Raw genomic sequence first — 13,642 nt, forward strand, 5'->3', positions numbered from 1 at the left:
TGAAAGTATTCTAAGGCCAAGAAAGGCTGAAAAACACCACTTACAGACAAACTTATGGTCAACAAAACAAAAACCAAATACTATGGTCAACACAGGAAATCCAAAAGAATCAACAAATCATTGGTAAGAATTTATAAAGAAAACAGACAAAAATTAATACAGAAAACAAAAATAAATTTATACAATTTTACAGAAAGACACAGCCTAAATAGCAAAGACCTATAAACCACGTTCATAGATTGGAAGACTCAGAATTTCAAAGATGTATATTCTTCCCCAAATTGATCTACAGAGAAAATGTAATTCCAACAAAAAAAAATTCAACAGCTTTTTAAATAAAATTTGAAAAGCTGATTCTATTCAACAGAAGCAGTAAGAACTAAAACAGGGGTGCCTGGGTGGCTCTATCAGTTAAGCGTCCAACTCTTGATTTTGGCTCAGGTCGTGATCTCACAGTTTGTGGGTTTGAGCCCCGCATCGGGTTTTGTGCTGGCAGCGTGGAGCCTGCTTGGGATTCTCTCTCTCCCTCTCTCTTTGCCCCTCCCCTGCTCGCACGCTCTGTCTCTATCTCAAAATAAACAAATAAACTTAATAAATAAATAACATTTATTAAAAAAAAAAGGGACTAAAGAAAGACAAAACACTCTTGAAGAGGAACAACATGGGTGGGATTCATGTCACCTACGGGCAAAATTTATAAAACTATCAGTATTATGATAGTATAATATAAACCAGTGGGGCAGAATAGAAAGCCCAGACAGAAACAGATACACAAATGGAGAGCTAATCTATGACAGATGTGGGCCGGCACATCAACGAGGGAAAGATGGAATGATCAAAATTGGTGCTGGAAAACTGGTTCTCATATGGAAAAATGAAACTGGACCCCATCTCATGCTATATGCAAAAATCAATTCCATACGAAGATCTATACATGAAACACACAACTATAAACTTTCAGAAGAAAACAGAGCTAAGAACAGCCATGAGCTTGGAACATGGAGAGATTTCTTAAGCGTAACAAAAGCGCAAACTGTAAGATAAGGAATGATAAATCCAATTAGAGTAAAATTAAGAACCAGTCATCGAAAGATGCCATTAAACACCTTGAAAAGACAAATCACAAACTTGGGGGAAGTTTCTGCGATACATACAACCAAAAGTAAGGATTAAGATCTGAGGTTCCTCCGAATTAATTAAAAAAAACACAAATGAAAGGGAAATGAGTCACAGACTTCAACAGGTAGCTCACAAAAAAGGAAACCTGAATACCAACAGATGTGAAAAAATGCTCAACTTTAGCAGTAACCAAGGAAATGCGAATTAAAGCTACAACTCAGATCCATCAGAACGGGTAAAATTTGAGTATGTCGATATCCAAGGCTGGTGAGGGCGACGAGAACCCCGAGTTCGCTGAGAACCCCCGCTAGGAGCGTCAGCCGATGACGCGGAAAACAGTCCCGCAGGACGGGACGATCCAGCAATTCCATTCCTAGGTGCACGCTCTGGAGGAACTCTCCTCACACGTGTACCAAGAGATACATCCAAGAACGGTCGGAAACATGCTGCTCCTCCCGGCAAAACGCGGGAAAGCGACCCAACTACCTAGGAACACGAGTCAACAAATCGAGGCACACACATACACAACTCGATAGCCGTGGAAACAAACGGTCTATACTTATCAACACGGGTACAACCCAAAAACACGGTCGATGAAAGAAAATACACAGCATGATTCCATTATAGAAAAGCTCAAAAAACAAGCAAAATTAAACAACACGTTAATCAAAGGTATGTTTGTAGATTGTAAAACTATAAAGAAAAGCGAGGGAATGATTATCACAAAAGTCAGGAAAGTGATTACCTCTCGGGAGAGGGAAGAGGAAGCAATCGGAGAGGGGCACATAGGAGACTTCTAAGGTACTGGCAATGTTCTATTTCTTAACCTGGGTGGTGGGTACATGGACGTTCACTTTATTATTAGGATGTAAACTGCACGTACACATTTATACACTCTACATATTTCACAACAAAACAGATTTTAAAGATACTGCTTTATTTGCAACTATCGATCAGGGTAAAGTTTGCAGGGACGCGTTTACCGTAAAAGAGGCCAACACTTACCAGCGCCTCTTCATAGGGTTTGTATTTCTCCAGCTGCTGCAGTGCTTTGTTATAGTTCTGAATCACCGACTCCGGTATTGGGTCTTCTGACCATTCTTCATACTCTGCAAATGTTGCCTCCATATCTATTGAAAGATGGATTCAGCCCCGTAGGTCTTGCCATGGGTTTTATCAACCCAACCAGAGATGTAACCACGAGACTCGGATGTTGCCAGCCCCTCCCACATCAGCGGCCACAACAGCTCTTAGGATCGGATCTTCTACTGGGCCCGGACTTGACCTTAAGATTCCGTCTCAAGGCAATTCCCCAAGCAGCCCTACCAACTAACTAAGCAGTTAATTCAATAACAGCAACACTCACCCACTGCTCCCTATGTTCTAATACTCTCCATCCACTAACTCATTTGATCCTCACAACTCTATGGAATAGGTTCTGTCGTGATCCCCATTTTGCAGATGAGGAAACGCAAGCAGAGAGTTACATCAAATGGTAGAGCGAGGCCTTGAGCCAGGCAGTAAGGCTCCAGGTCACGTTCTACTCACTGGGCTGCGCCATGTCACGGTGGTACGTGAGGGGACACCTACAAGCCACCGAGTTCTAGGCTTTTCTGCGTATCGCCCAAGGATTCAACTGGAAAGCCAGCCATTTTATAAATCTGTCAAATCAAATCCAAATAAACCGTGACGTGAAAAGAGAAATCATGCCTGGGCTCAAGGAGTTATCCAGAAGTGCCAGGGGTTTGCCAGGGGTTTGCCACGCGTAAGCAGGCCTATAGGGAACAGACAAGATGGAAGCAGCAAACTCTTCCCCAGAAAAATCCTCCAGGTGCCGCTCACACTCAGTACCAGAGCTTCAAAGGCTTGGCTACCAAAATATATTTACCCAAAAAGGAAAATCCTTACCAAACCCCCAAGAAATTCAGATGGGAACACTCCCAGTCAACAGTGCTCCTGAACCAAATCACACCCCTCCCCCCTCCCCCCGGAAGAATGATAGAAGCCTGTGGAAAATCCCCACTCTGATACCGAAGAGATTACTCCTAAAGAGAAAATGTTCACGATGGAACCCTTACTCAATAAAGCTTCCCCAGAAAATATATAGGGGGTCAGCTTCCCTACCCCGTATAGTGACCCCACCTCTCCACCACCAACGTCTTAACATAGGAAACTGAGTCGGGAAGTCTGCCGCTGACCCTCAGAATCCTCTTGAGCATTAACAATTCAAGGTATATTTTTACCAAAACACAGTGGCACTGCTCTCACTGAGAGCAAGAACACCAGCGACATTTGCCTCACAGGATGCTAGGAAAGGACTAATTACAGGACAGACCCCCAGGCATTTTAAAAACCACGGAGGAAGGGCCGGCTACTGACACGTCGGTTTCTCTTACCAAAGAGTGGGATCGCCAACTGTCGCCGGAAGAGACTGTGGACTTTCTCCAGCTGTGAATCAAAGGTTTGTTCCCGGTCAAAGGGGGAAAGGAAGCCAGCTATGGGCTAAAGAAGCAAATGTGTAGTAAATTACAAACTTTTTGGTTCTTCCTACTTCAAAAAATATTTCAACAAGTTTTTAGTTGAAAGTAAAAAACTGTTTCTGACCTCTTATGCATGAGGTATTGTGACAAACGTTGCAAGGGATTCAAAAATAAACTGGTCTCTGCTACTAAGTGTTTAAGATGGAGTGAAAAGCAAAAAGGAATATAAGAAATGCATATACGGACTATATTCTATACAAATGACTACCACGGGGCCGAATGGAGACATCACAGAAGTATCACTGGTATCGACGTCCCGTGGCTGGCTTTATTTAAGCTGGTTTTGGAGGCTGCGGTTCGTTATGAAGGGAGGAGAGCGGGAAGGACTCCCGGGGGAGCTGGCACCTGGGGTGCATCTGCAGGCTCTCCGGACGTAGCAAGAGAGAAGGAACGGCGTGGAAACAGGGGACGGCAAGCCCGAGTGTCGAGGGGGGACTGCGGGAGCAGGGCCCACGCAGGGCCGGGTCAGCCAAAGGCGTCGGCCCTGATGCCTCAGTCGGGGTGAGCTAGAGGCACCGCTGCAGGCTCTTCAATAGGGATGTCACCAAGAAGGGAGAGCGCCACTTTAGTAATGACCTAACTGCCGGCGGGCTCCGCTAACTGCCAACACTAACTCTGTGCATACACACACACAGGGGAGAGGGGACACTGGGAGGGGCTGTAAAATCCTGTAAATGAGAGTTTTAAAAATCTAATTATGATGGGGTCAGATCTCTTGCAGTTACTATTGGACACGACACATACACACATACATATATAGATGTATATGTGCACATATATACGTGTGTGTATATGTGTGTGTGTGTGTGTGTGTGTGTGTGTGTGTGTGTTTTAGAGTGACGTGGTTATTCTTGTGTATTCACCTGGAACCAGTAACTGAAATAGTAGTATTTTTAAACATCAGGAAAAAATCATAGGGTCATTTGCTTTTCAGTCCAACAAATCATTCTTGCTATTCCACAAAGACTACCGATTTACTCTACTGCCCACCCACTAGGGGACTGGCAAAGACCATTTTGTTAGCGGTGTTCCTCCAAGACCACTTACAAAGAGCCCCGACTGTTCAAAGGCAAGCACTGGGCCCAGAGACGGGGGCACTCACCCGGGCAGCTTCCACAATCGCACTTTCAAACTCCCGGTAAGCCTCCCAGATGGCGAGTCCTTTGGTCATATGTAAGCCAACCGACGAGAGTGCCCTTTCAAACACAGAGCGGACTTTCTCAAGGCCACCTTTCTGCCCAATCCCACCGACTGAGTACTGGCCGTACTCGAGCCAAATGTTAGGACCTAAGAAGAAGTGTTCTAATCAGTTCAGGATATGAAATACCCAAATATCAAAACTTTTGTTCTGATGCATCGCAAAATAAACGTGCCCACCAAAACAGTACAAGTTCATATAAAATGTTAACGGAACATCAACGAGCATCCCAACTTACATATGATGCTAATACTGCAGCTCAAAAAGAAGTGTATCTTAAACCATGTTCCTACTAGGTTTCGATTATCGAGTTTTACTTCAAAAACAGAATATGCCAGGAGGTACTATGTAATACGACTGTGATTATAAAGCTTATTTATTAAAACTGAAGGAATCCACTAACAGAGTTTAACGAAAATAGTTACGAATCTGAGTCAACCTTCAGAAAGATTGCAAAGCCCAGAATTTTTTAACTTTTGAACACCGATTCCTTTTTAAACCTACTCTTTGAAGTGAAAGAACAAATTAAAAGCACCAATCCTGTCACCAGAAGTCTGTATTTTAAGTCTCCAGGTGTAACGATGTTTACACAGCAACAACAGAAAAGACCTGGTGGCCCTGGGTTTTTTTCCCACTTTCTCTTTACACTTTTCATATACTCACCCCTGCTGCTTTTAAGAGCAGACTGATGAACTAAACTCTTCAGAAAGGCAGTGATTCTTATTGCACACATTTTGCCCACTAAGTCACTTTTCAAAGACCTGAAAATAATTTCCCGGGCCTGTGCTAACGAACCTTGTAAAATAAAAACACTTAAAAAATAAAGAAGCCTATGTGAGAATTACTGTACGTCTTCCCAAGGCTTGCTTTTTCGCTGAAACGGGTTTATTTCAAAGACCTCAGCCAAAGTTCGTCAGCTACTCTGTTTTAGTTCACCAGTACCGAGCTTCCATACAGGCTGCAAAAGAAAAAAGGAAAAGAGGGGCGCCCAGCTGACTCCATCAGAAGAGCATATGACTCTTGATCCTGGGGTTATGAGTTTGAGCCCCACGTGGGGTGTAGAGATCACTTTAAAAAATAAAATCTTGGGGCGCCTGGGGGGCTCAGTCGGTTGAGCGTCCGACTTCGGCTCAGGTCATGATCTCATGGTCCGTGAGTTCCAGCCCCGCGTCGGGCTCTGTGCTGATGGCTCAGAGCCTGGAGCCTGTTTCAGGTTCTGTGTCTCCCTCTCTCTCTGACCCTCCCCCGTTCATGCTCTGTCTCTCTCTGTCTCAAAAATAAATAAACGTTAAAATATATATATATAAATAAATAATAAAATCTTAAAAAAAAAAAAAGGAAAAGAGCAGCTCTTGGAGCAGAAACCCTTGGTGATGGTTGAGTCATGTCTACAGATGGTCTATGAAACAGCTCATCCTCTGAAGAGAAGGGAAGAGAAGGGAATTTTCAATAGATTACCTCACAACTCTTCCCAATATTTAAACAATCTAAAAAGGTGTAAAAATTATGAGTAGTATCTAAACTCAGAAAACCCAAGGGTACAGGGTCCACAATAATTACGAGAAGCAAATAATGAGTCACTGGACTCCAGGTTCCAAAGCAGGGCATGAAGCCCCTGCACGAGGCCTTCTCCAAAGACCAAGGAACCCGATTTTCAAAATCATCAAAGAGCCAAAGGGCCACAGGCATACTCTGTTACTGGCGCACTGAACGCCTCCCAGATGGTCTGAAATCGGAGTACATGCATCTTCAAATGTGCAAAACACAATTAAAAACTAGGAAGCAGACCAAAGTGGCTTCATAGTGGTTTCTGAACACTCACAAAACATGTGACACAACTTCCACGTTCTAAAGCTCCTGAAAACAACAAAAAAGCCCTGTGGGTCCCCATTCAAAACTACTTTGAGACACATAATCTGGGGCACCTGGGTGGCTCAGTCGGTGGGGGGGGGTCCCACTTCGGCTCAGGTAATGATCTCACAGTTCGTGAGTTCGAGCCCCACATCCGGCTCGCTGCTGTTAGCACCGAGCCCCCTTCAGATCCTCTGTTCTCCCCTCTCGGCCTCTCGCCCCCTTGCTCTCTCTCAAAAATAAATAAAACATTAAAAAAAGAGAGAGACAGAGAGACAGACATAATCTAAGAAGCACAGTTATCCAGCTTCCTGACCCCCAGCAGCCCTGAAGCAGTTGGGGAAAAGGAAGGCGCGCTGACTTCAGCACTAAGTGGCAGTGGAGGCCGGACAGCCGGAATGACTACAAACCATAAAGGACCTAAAAACATCACAGTCTGGGCAGAGACAAAAGATCCCTGGAGAAAAAGAGCCGGTGCTGTTCAGGACGACTCTGAGACCTTAACAAAGGGGTAACAGGATCATCAGAAAACATGGGACCATCATGCCTTAAGAGCTGTCAAGAGATTCTAAGAAGCCACAGGGGCAGCATCAGAACAGAGACACAAGTATAGCTTCTAGAAGTGCATGTGGTATAATTTCATATTCCCCAAACACCTGTAATTTTCAGTATCCAGATTATAAAAACTGAAAATTGATCAATTCTTTTTGGCTGGTAAAAAGGTACGTGAAAGGTCCTCTCCCTCAGGGCAGCCTACAGTCCAGACACCCACGCTTCTCACAAGGGGAGATGCCCACGGCGGGAAGTGGGGAAAATCACACATGGAAGAAAGATGTTTAATTTAAAAGAGGGAAAGGTGGGGGCGCCTGGGTGGCTCGGTCAGTTGGGTGACTTGATTTTGGCTCGGGTCACGATCTCACAGTTCATGAGTTCAAGCCCCGCATCAGGCTCTGCGCTGTCAGCATGGAGCCAACTTGGGATCCTGCCTCTGCTCCCACTGGGGTTCTCTCTCTCATGCACACGCACTCTCTCTCTCTCTCTCAAAATAAAAACGTAAAAAATAAAAAAAATGGGGGCACCTGGGTGGCGTAGTCGGTTAAGCATTTGACTTCAGCCTAGGTCATGAGCTTGCCATTCCTGAGTTCGAGCCCCACGTCGGGCTCTGTGCCGACAGCTCAGAGCCTGGAGCCTGCTTTGGTTTCTGTGTCTCCCTCTCTCTCTCTACCCCTTCCCGACTCGTGCGCGAGTGCACACTCTCTCTCTCTCTCTCTCTCTCTCTCTCTCTCACAAGTAAATAAACCTTAAAAAACGATTTTAATAAATAAACAATAAATAAGTAAATAAATAAAACATTCTGTCCAAAACAATCCAAACAACCCATTCAATGTGTAAAAGTCATCTGGAAATACCACGTAAGTTCTCCCCGCCAGAAAAGTGCTAGGTGTAACTATATCCATTATCTTGCTAGAAATATTTCTTCCACTTGAATTTGAAAACCAAATATCCTCAAATGACAACCACAGACGATGAGAACGATGAGCAAACTCCAATCCTTCTAACTGCTAAACTAACGCTCTCCTTCCTGAGCAGTGACACCTCACAGTACGGTCCAGGGCAGGAGAGGCCGCCGCTGGGTGACGCTGCAGACGCCTCGAAGAAGCGCACGGGGAACTTACAAATGTAATCCTTCACAGCTTTCTCAAAGAGGTCGTACACGTGCTCTCTGTCCAGGCCGTCCAGAGCCATGCTGATCTCGTCATGCAGCCACTCCAGCCAGAGCTCTGCAAGACAACAGCACCTCCTGCGTCACCATCTCCTTCACCAAAGGGCAGGACGAAAGCCGGGACTTTACTGCCAGTCACGGGCACACAAACATCTCACCCATCTTATACAGCCTGGTACAGTTCGCAGAAATTCCATTCTTAAAGCCTGTACCAAGCACATAGAAGGTTTATGCTTCCAAATCAAATAATTAGAAACATCCTACACCTATTGGGCATCTTATACTCTGCAAAGTACTTACATATATTTCCCATTTAATCTTTGTCAAAATTCTGTAGGTGACAGTAATGATTATTAATAAAAATGGCATCTAAGCATTGACAACACACTAAGGTATCTGTTAAGTGCTGTACACAGAACACCTCTTCCAACCCACGTACTATAAGGCAGAAACTATTATCAGCCCCATTTTACTGCTGGGAAAACTGAGTCTTAAAACGTTTACATAATTCACTTAAGGTCACCCAGCAGTAAGACGTACAGCCAGGAATGAACCTCGGCGATCTGATTTCAGTTTCCGTACTTGGCAGTTATGCTTTCGGGGCAGGGAGAGCTGGATCTGGGACCAGAGTTTTCCAACTCCTCCCTAAAATATCCGTTACGAACATTCGTGAAGACTGAACCACAAAGATGCACAGTTTAATTATGTTTCAAATAAGCAAGTAAGTATAAATAACCTAAATGCCCAACGATCCTGTAACAAACAAGGTATAAAACATTTACATTAAAAACTGTTTATAACGGGTGGCTGGGTGACTCAGTCGGTTACACATCAGACTCTTGATTTCAGCTGAGATCATAATGTCACGGTTCGGTTCGTGAGTTCAAGCCCCACATCGGGCTCTGTGCTGTCAGCTTGGGATTTCCCTCCCCTCTCTCTCTGCCCCTCCCCTGCTCACGCTATCTCAAAATAAATAAATAAAATTTTAAAAACTGTTTATAAAAGTTTAATTGTAATACATTTACAATTATCTAGTTCTGAGAGAATGGATTAAATACACAAATACTGGAATGGGAAACACAAAGATGCGGGAAAAGTTTAATTACATAAAAAGTTTTCATCGTGGTATAGGATTAAAAAAAAAAAACAACTCAGGATCCGAAACGTGGGTCAGTATTACATGATCACGACTATGTTTCGAAAAAAACTACAAGACGAGAAACTAGAAATCCCGGACACTGGCTGATGGGCTTTCTTCTTTCCACTTTATTTCTATGTTCCAAATGTTCTGTAAGGCACACCTCCCACTGAAACACGAATGTGTGTCCTGCACTTCCGTTTTTATCAAAGCAGCCTGACCGCTGAAGCATTACCTTCAGTCAAAGGAAAGATCTCACTCATCTTCTGGCGAGCCATCCGCACTTTGGTGAGCTCGCCTTCCAGCCGGAGCAGCCGGATCAGGTCCACGTGGCAGTTGTAGTCATAGACGTTGATAGAGAGCTAAAAGGAGAACGCCACAAGGTGAAATTTAATATGCCATCATCAAAATAACTTAGCATTCTTCACCACTGGTTAGGAGGCACATGTCTGCTTACAGACCAAATACATGGGCCATCTGGGAGAGCCAAGGAAACAACAATGTAACATTTACCCCCAGGAAGAGGAAGAAAATCAATGAATGAGGCTTTCTCTAATCAACACAAAGCTCTCCCAATCTGTTACAGTCCCTATCAGAAAGCAGTGGGGTTCTCTCTGCAACACAAGAACGTTCTGATGAAAGGAAAAAATAAATACCAAGTGTGACCTTAGGCAACTTATTAATTCTTCTAAGCCTCCAGTGTTTCACCTGTAAAACAGAGACACCACTAAGGTCTACTCCATAAAGTTCTTGCAAGGATTTTACTGCCTTTATTTTAATTTTTTTTTAAGTAATCTCTATACCCAACATGGGGCTCAAACTCACAACCCCGAGATTAAGAGTCAACTGAGCCAGCCAGGTGCCCCTCTTGCAAGGATTTTAAAAGGTGCTTCATAACATGGTTTAGCACATGCCAGGTATGTAGGTTAAGAGCTCTTTTACTAAACAAACAAAAACACCTACTGCCAAATGAAAATGAAATGAAAATCCCTACTGCGAGGAACAAGAATGGCAACACCTGTTGAAGCTGAGTGACAGGTACATAGAGACTTGTTTTTATACTTGAAACTTTTCAAACTCAAAGTTAAAACAAATCAAAATCGCTTAAATAGCTATCAGACATGTGAGACCACAGCAAACTAAAAGAATTTGCCGCTAGCAGACTGACTCTTAAGGATAACAAAAGAAAATGATAAATCTTGGAGCACCAGGAAGGGAGAGGGAACAGAAAGTATAGAAATACGAGCAAGTATCAGGAATGGTGCTTCCCATGAGTTTTCTAAATTGTATGTGATAACTGAAACAAAACTTTCAAGGCCATCTGATACCCAAAACAATGATATTTAAAAGTAGGGATGGTAAAGGAACTTAAAGGGAAAGATTTCCACTCATTGGTAGAACAAATACCATGTAAGTTAAATACACTGTAATACCCAAGGCAACCACCAAGAAACTATGCAAAGCAGTATACTAAAAATCACTGCAAATAAATCAAGATGGAATATTAAAAGATGTTCAAGTAACTCACAGGAAGGCAAGAATAAAGATACAAAAAAAAAAAAAAAAAAAAACAGAGGAAACAAACAAAATAATAAAATGCCAGGCCATCTGACCTAACATATCATTAGACCTAACATATCAACACCTATCTTAATGTTTATGGTCTCAATATACTAATTAATAAGGCAAAGAATGCAGAGCAGATAAAAACACAACCCTTGTAAGAAACTCACTTCAAATTCAAGGACATAGGCAGGCTGAAAGGAAAAGGATGGAAAAAGATATACCATGTAAACATTAGTCCAAAAAAAGCAGAAGTGGCTATGTTAATATCACATAAAGCGGACTTTAGAGAAAATTACCAAGGATAAAAATGGACACTGCAGGGGCACCTGGCTGGCTCAGTCAGTGGAGTGCATGACTCTTGATCTGGGCTCAGGTCATGATCCCAGGGTTGTGGGTTAGCGCATTAGCTTGGCACAGAGCCTGTTTAAGATCTCCCCTCCCCACCCCCCACCTCTGCCCCTCTCACCAGCTCACACATGCTTTCTCTCTCTCAAATTTAAAACAAAAAGGTGGGGGGAGGGGGGGATTACATAATGATAAAAGGATCAACCCACCAGGAAGATCACAAACAACAGATCCTTCAAAACAGATTAAGCAAGACTGAGCTAAGAGACACGACCACGGTTATAATGGGGACTTCAACATTCTCCACTTCAGCAACTGAAAGTAGTACCGGACAGATAATCAGCAAGGACACAGAACTCAGTATCATCAACCAACATGATCTAATCAACATATATAGAACACTCCATCCAAGAGCAACAGAATACACCTTTTTTTTCCCTCAAGGGCCCATGGAACATTCACTGAGACTAAATCACAGGCCATAAGACAAACCTCAACAAATTTTCAAAAAACTGAAATCATATACAGTATGTTTTCTGATGACTATAGAATTAAATCAAAAATCAGTAAAAATGGGGAAATCTTTAAACATTTGGAAACAAAGTGATATACTTCTAAATAACCCATGGATCAAAGAGGAAGTATCGAGGAAAACAAAAACACACACTACTGAATGAAAATGAAAATACAATAAATTAAGGATACAGCCAACGCAGTGGGGAGAGGAACACTTAACCCAACTAAACTCAATGTATAAAAAGAATTATATGCCATGACTAAACAATTTGTTCCAGGAATGCAAGGCTAGTTCAATCTTTGAAAATCAATCACCGTAATCCACTAAATCAACAGGCTAAACAAAAATCATGATATCCACTGACACAGAAAATGTAATTGACAAAATCCAACAACCATTTACAATAAAAACTCTCAGCAAGTTGGCCCGCATTAAAATTTAAACTTTTTGCTCTATAAAAGACTCCATCAAGAGGATGCAAAGACAAGCTATAGACTTCAAAAAAAAAAAAAAAGTACAAACCACACATGTAATAAAGGACTAGTATCTAAAAGCTAGAACTCTAGGGATGCCTGGGTGGCTCAGTTGGTTAAGCATCTGACTCGTGACTTCAGCTCAGGTCACGATCTCATAGTTCATGAGTTCAAGCCCCGCATCAGGCTCAGTGCTGACAGTGCAGAGCCTGTTTGGGAATTCTCTCTCCTCTCTCTGCCCCATTCTTTCTCTCAAAATAAATAAATAAACTTAAAAAAATATATATATATAGATAGATAGATAGATAGATAGATAGATCTAAACTCGACAATAAAGGGGCGCTTGGGTGGCTCAGTCAGTTGAGCATCTGACTCTTGATTTGGGCTCAGTTCACAATCTCATAGTTGGTGAGTTCAAGCCCTGCGTTGGGCTCTGTGCTGACAGGGCACAGCCTGCTAAGGATTCTCTCTCTCTCCTTCTGTCTCTGCCCCTCCCCACTCACGTGTGCTCTCCCTCTCTCATGTAAATAAACTTAAAGTAAATTCAACAGTAAAAAACAAACAATCCAATTAAAAAATGGGTAAAAGACATAAACCAACACGTATATCCAAAGAGGACACTCAGATGGCAAGTAAGTCCACATGAACAGTCAAGATCATTAACTATCAGGGAAATGTAAGGTAAAACCACAATGAAACATTACACACCTAACAGAGTGACTAAAATAAAAAACAGCGACACCACCAAATGCTGGAGAAGATGCAAAAACAGAAACAAACAAAAAACCAAATGGGTCACTCACACATTGCTGCTGGGAAGGTAACATGGATACAGCAGCTTTGGAAAACAGCTGGGCTCTTCCTCATAAAATTCAACACACAATTACTTTATCATCCAGCAAGTGCACCGTGGGTATTTTTCCAGAGAAACAAAACCCATGGTCACACAAAACCTGTTCCTAACAGCTTTATTCCTATTAGCCCAAACTGGAAACAACCCAGATGTCCTTCAATGGTGAATGGCTAAAGTCACCATGGTGCACCCACACTGTGGAATACTTTTCAGCCAGAAAAAGGAAGTGAACCCCACTCAGATGAATTTTAAGGGACTTATGCTGAATAAGCTAATCCAAAAAGATTACATACTATATGATTCCATTTACATAACATCC

The 13,642-nt window shown here is 42.7% G+C and overlaps 1 protein-coding gene across 2 annotated transcripts in view; it reads right to left on the reverse strand.

The window, feature by feature from the left end:
* The window catches only part of SART3 (spliceosome associated factor 3, U4/U6 recycling protein), a 36,026-nt gene that overhangs the window by 17,329 nt on the left and 5,055 nt on the right, over positions 1-13,642 (reverse strand). The window contains exons 2-6 of one of the 2 annotated variants that reach the window (XM_060612480.3): positions 9,805-9,931; positions 8,385-8,489; positions 4,762-4,946; positions 3,516-3,567; positions 2,125-2,249 (exon numbers count right to left, since the gene is read on the reverse strand). In XM_060612480.3, coding sequence (XP_060468463.1) covers positions 2,125-2,249; positions 3,516-3,567; positions 4,762-4,946; positions 8,385-8,489; positions 9,805-9,931 — 594 coding nt within the window. Of the gene's footprint in view, positions 1-2,124; positions 2,250-3,515; positions 3,622-4,761; positions 4,947-8,384; positions 8,490-9,804; positions 9,932-13,642 lie in introns of both variants that reach the window. The other variant, XM_060612479.3, reaches the window with a different exon arrangement.

Source organism: Panthera onca, chromosome D3 (assembly GCF_046562875.1).
Source record: "Panthera onca isolate mPanOnc1 chromosome D3, mPanOnc1 haplotype 2, whole genome shotgun sequence".
Lineage (NCBI taxonomy): Eukaryota > Metazoa > Chordata > Mammalia > Carnivora > Felidae > Panthera > Panthera onca.